Genomic DNA, 11,445 nt, shown 5'->3' with positions numbered 1-11,445 from the left:
GAAGAAGGCTGTCAGATTTTCTGTTTCCAATTTACCAATGAGGTCACCATCCCAGATGTATCCTGTTTTTCCACAATATCCTCAGTCCACTTTGATGCCTAAGCAAATATCTATTTATGTGAACATCCAAGGAGCAAGCAAAGATGGTGGAAGGTGAGCCCTGGCAGCTGTCCGAAATTTCCTGCCTTCCAACACCACTATGCAAATATACATACCAGCAACTGAATCATAGCAAAAGAGGTTCCAGAAATAAAAACAGAATACATAACTGTAAATAATTTCCTTTATTATGGTTAAAATGCAAGTATTTTTATCAAATATCTATAATATTGCATACAGAATTTATTTTTAGAAAAATTGACAACCTTATCATCATGAGATATAATCATGACGTGTAATACAAAACCCCTGATAAAATAGGATTTTGCTTCAGTTCCTTTCCTTATAACTCACTGCTTACACAAAAAATCACTGTACTTGCAGAGAGGCTTAGGCTTGTGAGCACATCTCACATCTTCCCGGCATTTTGGTCTCTCCTCCATCCCTTTCCCACCTGAGTTTCTGCAGTACAGCAACGATTCAGTAATCCTTGGCAGATACACTTTGAACACTAGAATTCCTGTACACAAACCAAGCAAATCTTACTCAGCTATCTCTAAGGCATGAATATAGGTCTCTTTCAGGTCAGACATAAAAGGAGGATAAACTAATGCTGGGAAGATGACAGCCCTTCCTCATCCAGCATCTGTCCTGTGTCTGTTCTACAGGCTGTTGGCTTCTGGAGGTGGAAGCAGGGTGGGTGCTCATGTGCATAGGTGTGCGTGCCTGTGTCTGTGTAAGAACATGGAGATGTTCTTCCCAGGGGCAGAACAGCAAAGAGGAGCAGACACCAGCTGACACAGGAGGTTGCTCTGGTTCTGGCCAGCCCCAGAGGAGATTTGGAGTGACAGAGGGACACTAAGCACCAGTTACTTCTCTCATACTCATTAAGAATGGAAGGTGAATAGGAAAAGGGGAATACACTGAGCAAAAGAAAGGGCCTATGCATGAAAGAATGCCTGGAGTGCAGGACCTCAATGACCTCTTGTTTGATTTGGATTTTAAGCTTGCCACTAGGATGAGTTTATTTTACTTAGGGCCTGCCTAAGCTTCCCACTTTTTCTCTCACTCTCCAGACAAAGGAGAATCAGAACTTCATTTTGATATGCCATCATAATCTTTTGTTTGTTTGTTTCTTCTTAACAATAAAGCTTAGGCTAATTATACAGCAGACTTGTTGATAATGTAGTGTGACTGTTCTGAGTACTGGGGATTCCTCTCCCAGCCCTGCCGAATTTGTGTGAGTTGTCTGTCTAGACAGGGAAATATAAGCACAAATTTGAGAATGAGTACAATACACGGAATGATGAGGGAGAGCATATAGGCGTTTGGAAGATACCATCTGTATGATGATGGACTCAGGAACCGGTTTCCACCATAAACCAGTGTGTGTGCAGTGCATAAAATCAATGTCAGATATCCCAGTTTGGACTAGGGAAGAACAAAGAAAAGAAAGAAGTAGAGGTTAAAATAGTAAATTAAACCAGAACAAATACAATTTACAGTACACAGCAAGCTACATGGAATACTCCGAGTTTAGTATTCACTGATGACTACTGATAGCTTTATCTATCATAAAAGCTCTTAATTACGTTTTAATAAAGAATCATTCAAATGGATCTAAGTGAAACATTTTTTTTCCCCATTAACAACCCTGATAATTTTTGCTAGTTCACATGCACTGCCTAGTGGTTGTCATATTTGTTAAAATGCAGAGAAAAGGCTGGAAGTCAGTCGAGAGATCCAAGCCTTTTATATGCTCTAGTGCTAATCTACCCAGAACTATACTGTGCAAGTTTTTGGCCTGAATAAAACATTCACTGATTGTAATTTCCAATTTTCTACCTTCCCCTGCCAGACTGGCTCCTGAAGAGGCACTGCAGCCTGCACCAAGATGCCTTCTCATCAGGGGCCAAAATGGTGGTGTTACCAAGGGCAGCAAATTTTAGAACCTGCAGAAGCTGCAGATTTTCTTCAGATGTTTCCCATTGAGAGAGTCAGAGTGATAAAGTCATTGTCCAGATTCATGTTGAGTTATCTTGTGAATTAACAAAATTAGACCAATAAATGGCTAAAATATTTTATGATTTGGTGTAATTTAGCAGTTGATAATTCCACAATGCCAACTTTCCATCTGTCATTTAGGAGCTCAAGTCTTCCCAATTTTCTATTGTTAGTGTAATAATCCTGTCTGTTCCATAAGCAGCCCAAGAGAAGCTGTTTTCTTTCACAGGTTAGATGTATAGCAATGTAGATTCTTTTATTTTTATTTATTTATTTATTTATTTTAATCATGCAGTGGTAAATAATACACACATCACATTTGGAGATACTAGTGGAGGAAAGCCCTAAGTCTATAGTAAACCTTTCTCTAGTCATAGTTTATACGGAAACAGGGAGTGTTCCATCTGAGAAAAAAGTAGTATTTTTAAGAAAAGTCTTGCTCTTACCTGGACAAATCGAAATTCTCGCCAGTTGACACTGTTGCTTACTGAAGGCAAGGAAGTTATTCCCAGAAGAACAAAAAAAAAGAATCCTAAAATCCCCAAAGCCAAATAAGAGTCACTAAGCCATCCATTAGTGTTGTTAAATGGATCTGTTTTATTGCTCAGTGCCTGAAAAAAGGAAGACCATATATACATTAGTGATACTGTTTTTAGGATCAATATGCAGCAAAAAAAATATGCTTTAACTATGTGATAAATGTGATACATTAGCTATCCGAAAATGATTGGAGATTTACTTTGAATGGCTACTCAAAAGGAAAAGAGGCATTATGACAGTTTTATCTCTGTAATTGTGGTACTTGTATTATCTGCTATAGATGTACTGTTGAGAACAAGTTTGTGAATATTTGTTGTTAAATAAGGTCAGAAAGTCAAAATATGTGCTATTCTTAAAGTTATATGGAGAAATATGGAAATATGTTTCTTTAAATTACTCTTAATTTACTCTTCATTTGTTCCTGATTATTTTACGAGTATTTAAACTACTTAGGCTAGACTGAGGCCAGAAATTCCTCAACTCAATATAATATCAACAACCTTTGGATTTATCAGTGGTTAAAAGGAACACAGAAACTAGGAAAATAACCCCAATGTAAAGAATATTAGACTGTTCACATGTACTTGTGAAGCTCAACATGCTGGGTAGTACTTGTAAAAGAGCTGGAGGAAAAGACATAACAAGGAACAAAACTTACCTTGGAGATAATTCCATCCTCAGTTCTCCAACGTACATAGTAGCGAATTGGGATGATGAGAGTGTAAAAAACGTGCAGAAAAGCAAATGCCAAGGCTACTAGTCCAAGTTGTTTCCTACATAGCATCCATTTGTCCAGCCAGTCTGGGAAACGGCTGTATTTGGTACCTCTGTACAACTGAATGATTGCAGCAAGTACACCAGGAAGATAAACCAAGGCAAGAAGGATGAGTGCCACCACAGGGCAGATCCGATTTGGAATGGAAATTGCAATAAAAAATGAATAATCTTTGTTTTCATAAACATAGGAGTAAATTACATCACGAATCAAACAGTAGAAGAAGAAAAATGCAGTTAGGCCAAGGGACAAAAAGATGGGAAATTTCCACATTGGAAACAGCTGCAGAGGGTAATTTTCAATTTCCTGAGCAGCCAAGAGTGATCCCTGATCTAATGGTGTGAGACCCAGTGCACGAACAATATCCATCACCATTTGTTTGGCTTCCATGTCATCTCCACAGACAAACACCTGCAGCCAAAAACAAACAGAAGTTTTATTTTGCCAGAATTTTGTAACATTTTCTACTGCTGTCCTGATTGGATATGGATAGTGAGCATAAGCTTCCTAGGCTACTCACTGGCTTCAATGCCAGTCTTATTTTATATAAGTAAAAAATGTCCTATAGGTAATTTCTTGACCAAGAGGCCCAAGAACTAAGAGTAAGTATCTTTCCTTTGGGGAAGGATATCATTTCAAGAGGCAAAATTTTGTATGTGGAAAGAACAGAGTATCACACAGTACAAATCTTTGCCTAGAGCACTTGAATTTCACCACTCTTCTGAAGACATGCAGTTTGTAAGCACATATTTTGTAATAGTAAATAGGAGCAACACTGCCACTACAATGGTCCATAAGGACTCCAGGGAACTGGGTACAGGGATCTTTCAAATATAGTTGCTCTGTCATAAAAGTAAATAATATTTCTTCTCATGTCTACTAAAAGAGGGAAAAAACTGTTCTATGAGTGTACAAAATAATACTCAGAATCATAGAATAACAGAATAATTTGGGTTGGAAGGGACCTTAATGATCACCCAGTTCCAACCCCTGTCATGGGCAGGGACACCTCTCACCAGACCAGGTTGCTCAAAGCCCCATCCAGCCTGGCCTCGAACACCTCCAGGGATGGGGCATCCACAGCTTCTCTGGGCAGCCTGTGCCAATGCCTCGCCACCCCCTGAGTGAATAATTTCCTCCTGTCTAATCTAAATTTACCTTTTTTTTACTTTAAACCCATTACTCCTTGTCCTATCATTACACCCCTTGACAAACAGTCCCTCCCCAGCTTTCCTGTAGGCCTCCTTTAGGTACTGGAAGGCTGCTATAAGGTCTCCCTCGAGCCTTCTCTTCTCCAGGCCTCTAATCATCTTTGTGGCCCTCCTCTCGACTTGTTTTAAGAGGTCCTTGTCCTTCTCGTGCTGGAGACCCCAGAGCTGAATGCATTACTATGGGTGGGGTCTCACGAGAAGACTTGTTTTGAAACTGAGAAAAAGGGGGTAATTTCTGCTCTCATTTTTCTTACTATGATGAAGGCTTTTACAGTTTAGATTTGGATGTCCTTAGTATTTAGTGTAGCCAAAACCATTTCTGTCAGCAAAAAAAAAAAGCTAGCAATGCTTTGAGTAGTTGCATCATGCAAAGGTACTGTCCATTGGAGTGGCAAAGAACAAGGCGATAATAAATGATTTATTTATTTATTTATTTTTTTCTGGAAGGTTGCTATGTTGCTTCCTATGATCAGATTGCCTGTGATTAAGGAAAGAGTTCACATGGTTTGTATGTGCTGTTGTGAGACTTCCATGGTGATGGAGTCCGACTTAAAAAACTTTATTAATTTCTTCACCTTCCAGCTTATTTCTCCCATTGCTCATAATCATTCTATTGCCCCATCATACCCCTCACATCCCTTTTATTTTCTCCCTTCATTTTATTCTTGCATTGGTATGTTCCTCCAATCTCCTTTCTGTTCAACTTCACATTCCAGTTGAACAACGATGCAGCCCTCATTTCCTTCTGATTTGCTGTCTCTCTGTCTTTATGGCTCAGCTTTCTTTCTTTCCTTGCTCCTGTAATGTCTCCTAACACCTTCCTGCTTTCTGAGGTGAGCTATCAATATTCCTTGTCATGTCATATTAGTGTCCCAAAGTAAATTTCAGCACACATTTAATTTGAGATGGGCAATTACAGTGAAAATTCCATCCCAGCCTTGTCTGATTCACGTCCCATGTGTGTGTTTTGTCTAACTGTTAAAAGCCTGTATGATATATCATAGCTCTATGAAATAGGAAGCTCCTGTGGTTCAGTCTTACCTGCCGGCTTGCATCCAGTGTGCCTGACTGCAAAGCCCAGGCAGACACAGTGTTAAAGGCTTTCACAACCTTAGCGCCAGGTACCAGCTGGGCGAGGTACTCTGCATTGGATTCAGGATACTGGTTTATTTTTAAGTTGTTGCTTACGTCCACCAGCACTTTCCCACGGAGTATTTCTGCTAATGGTGTAAGGAAGTCATAGTGTTGCCTCTGGATCGCTATGATGATGATGGCAGCTTTCTGTGCTGCCTCAGTGTGGCTCAGCACCTCTGCTTCTTTGGGAATCAGGTTGGATGTCTGTGGGCTTCGGCTTCCAAACACAACAGGGTAGCCAGACTGAATCATTTTCTGCCCCAGAGCTCTTCCAAAATCTCCAGTTCCAAATATGCACACTGTCTCTCTTTTGTTGGATGTGTTAGGAGCCAAAGCCATTATGTTGGAAGAATTTTTATTCATCTATTAAAAAAAATTAAAAAAATAGGAACAAGCTAAGCAAAACATCAATCTCTTGAGAATGAAAGTTTAACATTTGTTCTGGTTGTACATAATAAATATCTGAGAGTTTCTTGTTTATTAATATGCTTACTGCACACTCATTTGGATGCACACACTTCTGTACAGTTTTTTAAAAACAAGTTCTGGATATTCAGCTCTCCATCTCTTACAGCACCCTCCTTTCCATCCATCTTACAGATTCTAACATTCCGATGAACCTTTGCAGCTTTCCTCTCTCAAAAGGAAACGAGGAGGAAAGGGTATAAGAGCACTGCAAGCAAGAGTTGCACACATCTCAAGACCATTTCTGCTTACTTATGCTATAGAAAAACATTACAGAGAAGTGTGGTTCTAACCAGATTGGAACCTGGAAGGTCTTTTCGTAAAATACTTGAAGAAATGATCTACAAGCTATCTACAAAACCTATCTGTTGTCTGCAATATTTCCTTAATATGACTAGTCAGTGCCAGTTTGTTTTATTATTGTTCTTCAATTTCCTGAAGAATGTCCTGTGAAGCATTTGGACAGTGGAATTGGAGTATTTCATGTTGAATATTTATTTTTGATATTTATACAGTACTCATAATAAAATTCTCTTTGAGGTTTTTATCTACCCTCCTTTATCATAGTACCTGGAAGCTTCAAAGTCTTTAATGTATTATCCATGCCATAGCAGTATATACACTCTATACTTTACAGAGGGAGACCCATGATACAAATACAGAATAAAAGGGGCTGATCCAAAGGTCTTGCAGCAGATCCACATGCTGTTGTCCTCGATTTTCAAAAGGTGACCCAAGGACAGAAAATCTGAAGCCCTAAGGAAGATCTCCAACAGGAGATCTTGAGAGATCCTGCTCTCCAAACAGCTGCTAATTCAGTCCTTACAGTAGCCATGTCATTTGCAGGAGCCCTGATTCAAGTCTTTCACAGCATCTCCGGTAAGTGTCTTAATTAAAGCTGTGGGAGTAATTTTCCAATTTGCAGAATGGAATTGCATGAAATGGTTAGTTTGACCCCAAATGATTACTTTACTACCACTGTTTATTAACCCTTTGCTCACATTCTGCTGTGAACAGCTGGTCAGAATGAAACTGCCATTTAAAAATATGGAGAAGATACTCTTTGGTTTCTTATATATATATATATGTTTTCTAGCCAGAGAAGTTTTTGCTTTTCAAAAATATTGCATGAATTTAAACAGTTTCACCCCAAACTTGCACTTGCTGGGTGAAGAAAAAAACATAAACCACATGAACTTCCCGCTTCTCTGCTGTGACCTACAGCTGAGGGCTGTGGGTGGGAGAAGCCTTTTGGGCCTGCGCAGTAGGGTATGTGCTCCAGTAGCAAGATAGAGAAAATCTGAGAACCATATCTGAAGACCTGGGCTTATATTAGCTTTCTAGCCCCCAGCTGGCATCCGTGCCTGCTCAGCACTGTTCTGACACTCTGACACTGTTTTCTCCTCAAGAAACTGGCTGCTCTTGGCTTGGACTGGCGCACGCTTCGTTGGGTTAGAAACTGGCTGGATAGCCGGGCCCAAAGAGTTGTGGTAAATGGAGCCAAGTCCAGTTGGAGGCCAGTCACTAGTGGCGTCCCCCAGGGCTCGGTGCTGGGGCCGGTCCTCTTTAACATCTTCATCAATGATCTGGATGAGGGCACTGAGTGCACCCTCAGTAAGTTTGCAGATGACACCAAGCTAGGTGCGTGTGTCGATCTGCTCGAGGGTAGGAAGGCTCTGCAGGAGGATCTGGATAGGCTGCACCGATGGACTGAGGTCAACTGTATGAAGTTCAACAAGGCCAAGTGCCGGGTCCTGCACCTGGGGCGCAATAACCCCAAGCAGAACTACAGGCTGGGAGAGGAATGGTTGGAGAGCTGCCAGGCAGAGAAGGACCTGGGAGTGATGGTGGACAGTCGGCTGAATATGAGCCAGCAGTGTGCTCAGGTGGCCAAGAAGGCCAACGGCATCCTGGCTTGTATCAGAAACACTGTGACCAGCAGGGCTAGGGAGGTGATCGTCCCCCTGTACTCGGCTCTGGTGAGGCCGCACCTCGAGTACTGTGTTCAGTTTTGGGCCCCTCGCTACAAGAAGGACATCGAGGTGCTTGAGCGGGTCCAAAGAAGGGCGACGAAGCTGGTGAGGGGCCTGGAGAGCAAGTCCTATGAGGAGCGGCTGAAGGAGCTGGGCTTGTTCAGCCTAGAGAAGAGGAGGCTCAGGGGTGACCTTATTGCTCTGTATAAGTACATTAAAGGAGGCTGTAGAGAGGTGGGGGTTGGCCTGTTCTCCCATGTGCCTGGTGACAGGATGAGGGGGAATGGGCTAAAGTTACGCCAGGGGAGTTTTAGGTTAGATGTTAGGAAGAATTTCTTTACTGAAAGGGTTGTTAGGCACTGGAACGGGCTGCCCAGGGAGGTGGTGGAGTCACCATCCCTGGAAGTCTTCAAAAGACGTTTAGATGTAGAGCTTAGGGATATGGTTTAGTGGGGACTGTTAGTGTTAGGTTAGAGGTTGGACTCGATGATCTTGAGGTCTCTTCCAACCTAGAAATTCTGTGATTCTGTGATTCTGTGACACTAAGCTGCAGAAGCCCTGGGATTGAGAGAGCTGCACAGGGAGTTTTGCTCTGGTCAGTAAGGGCAGGCATCAGTTCAGGCAGGAGAATCTGCATGCTCGTGGCCTCTGAGGCTCCTGCAGGTCCTGTGGCAGTACAGCAAGGCGCTAGCTCCAACTCTCCTGGAGATACAAGTCCACCTACCTGGCTGCTCTCTGTATGACTTCATCAAGCAACACACCCTGCATGAAAATAGGTCCTCAAAGGGACCCACATGAATGCACCTTGCACATGTGTATGCTCTGACTCATGCACACAAATGAAAAGTTCTTTGACACATTTAAAAATAGTCCTCTGAGGGCTTTATTACTGTCATGAGGCTCTTAACGGGAGAAAAGCTGTACAATTGCTTTTTGTGGATAATCTATATTTCAAAAAAGAAGAAAAAGAGTTGTATATGTAATATTAATAAATATTCCAGCCGAGGACCTAATGAGACTCAACTTTCCTATTTCAAAATTTCCTTTTAATAAAGTAGGCTCCTATCTAAAATGAAAAATAAAACTTTGTAAAACATGGTTGTCCAGTTGAAAGCTTCTTTGCTCTCAAGAAATCATTGTTATTGCTAAATGAACTATGCAGTCCATTTTCCTATCCAAAGACTGAAAAAATAAACAAAGCTAAAATGGATATTTTGGGTAATATATTTTGAATATTAATCAGCAGAAATAAATATATTTTTATACTAATAACTATATTGTTATAAGTGTTATAAATATATTGTTATAAGTGTTTCTGTTGTATAGTAATATGAACATCTCATTTGCTAATGAACACTGAACTCATCTTTCCAGGAAAAAGAGAGAGATGAAAAGAAAAATTAATATAAGGAACATTTTTTTTTCATTTTCCCTTTTGAAATGCAGTTTCTTGGAGCACTATCTACAATATGAAGGGACTTGTACAAGGCAGTGAATATTAATCTATAAAAAGCTGAAGAGAGCTAAAGCTGCCTTTAATGCTGGTGGCCTAATTTGCTTAATACAATTTTTAACAAGAGAGACAGTTTGCTTGAATAAAGTAAGCAGAGTTTCCTTCTTTTCTTATTAAGAACTACTTATTATGGGGATGTCTATAGTTGTTATGATAGTACACATTATATACCAGAAATAAATGGTCATGAATGATATGCTTAACAAATAAAGTATATTGTAAAGTAGATATTAATTAGTGCATCTGCTACATCTGAAAATGACATGTAAGACAAGGGAATACTGCTTTTAAATTGCAGGCTGTCTGGATTGTGCATTCTTTTAACAAATAAGGGAATTGAATCAATTTTCTCCATTATTATTATAATTAATTTTTAACCTTCTTGAACATGAGTTTGTGCCAGCTGGCTGCTGTTGAACTGAAAGGGCTATGGGCTTTGCAGTGGACTTCTGGAGGTTAATCTTGGCACTAGGTTATGAGTACATAGTACACAGATAAATTTTGGGTTTGCTGTGTTTATTTGAACAAAATGCAGCCTCTGATGACAACTTGGTAGGTAAAGCTAAAACAAGGAAAATGGCCTCACAGAGTCCATGACAGTGGTAGCTACAATGAGAGAAGATATTAATTTGCTATAGAAAAAGGTGTTTTATTGCCCTACATCAGTGTGAAAGATGTGGTGAAGAAGTACATTCTAAAGGACACAATGCTAGTCTGGTGTCTGAGAGCTCAGCCAGGAGGCTGATCCCGGGGTCTCATTAAGGAGCTGATGGCAGCAGGGTCTGCTCTGTGCCCATGTTCTGGGCACTCTCAAAGTGCCAGGGGAAAACAGAAATACAGGCAAAGAAACAAATAACAGTCATTCTCTGTTCTTTCATATATGTACCCATATATTACCTCAGAAAAAGCCACAGAGCTTTGTATCCATATATAATATTTTTGCTTTTGTACATCCTCATAACATTAGCCAGCTAATGATGCTTTTTGTTATTTCAAAGATAATCCAAGTAAACTTCTTATTGATAACTGTGCCCTTGCTCTTCTCCATTGCTGTATTTCTATACAGGGAATTATCCTATTTTTAATGAAAATGGTGGTGATATCTGAGCTGATTGCCACTTGGTCAGTGATGACAGGAAGCACTGAAAGAACAAAAGGGCTAACCATGCAATACTGTCATTAAATATCTGCTGCATAAACACTAGAGGAACTGAATGAAGATACGATGTTTAGTTCGGCAATTATATGTGAATACTTCATTTATGTAGGAATTTGAATGGAGATAGGCATGTTGATTTGTGAGTGAGAAAATAGAGGGAATTCCTATCAGAAGCACTCATTACCACAGATGAAAAACAATGCCCAAAGTGGAAAAGCAGAGATGGGACTGAGGCAGACTGGGATGGAGAATGGAAAGATCAGACAGATATAACATGAAATGGCAGACAGGAGATCAGTGGAATGATTCAAAAGGTAGAGAGACAAGATGAAAGAAGCAGGAAAGATAAATTTTACTATTTACATTCAAAAAGAAGCAAAACAAATATCTCTGGGAGTGATTTCAAGAGATTATCTAGCCCATCTCCCTCCCTAAGGCAGCATGAACTATGTTTAAACCAAGTCTGACAGATGCTTGTCTAACCTGTTTGTAAAACGTTCCCATGTGGCTCTGGCAGTCTTTGTCGCTTCTTGCTGCCTCACTGGCCGTACTACTCAGCAGATTTTCTTGTG

At 40.3% G+C, this 11,445-nt stretch overlaps 1 protein-coding gene across 2 annotated transcripts in view; it reads right to left on the bottom strand.

The window, feature by feature from the left end:
• Window positions 1-265: 265 nt before the first annotated feature.
• The window catches only part of STEAP4 (STEAP4 metalloreductase), a 33,131-nt gene continuing 21,951 nt past the window's right edge, over window positions 266-11,445 (bottom strand). For both annotated transcript variants that reach the window (XM_038175392.2, XM_005017893.5), the window contains exons 2-5: window positions 5,671-6,126; window positions 3,302-3,829; window positions 2,550-2,714; window positions 266-1,530 (exon numbers count right to left, since the gene is read on the bottom strand). In XM_038175392.2, coding sequence (XP_038031320.1) covers window positions 1,261-1,530; window positions 2,550-2,714; window positions 3,302-3,829; window positions 5,671-6,126 — 1,419 coding nt within the window. In that variant the 3' untranslated portion in view covers window positions 266-1,260. The remainder of the gene's footprint in view (window positions 1,531-2,549; window positions 2,715-3,301; window positions 3,830-5,670; window positions 6,127-11,445) is intronic.

Source organism: Anas platyrhynchos, chromosome 2 (assembly GCF_047663525.1).
Source record: "Anas platyrhynchos isolate ZD024472 breed Pekin duck chromosome 2, IASCAAS_PekinDuck_T2T, whole genome shotgun sequence".
NCBI classification, from domain to species: Eukaryota; Metazoa; Chordata; class Aves; order Anseriformes; family Anatidae; genus Anas; species Anas platyrhynchos.
This window is presented reverse-complemented; position numbering and strand designations above follow the sequence as displayed.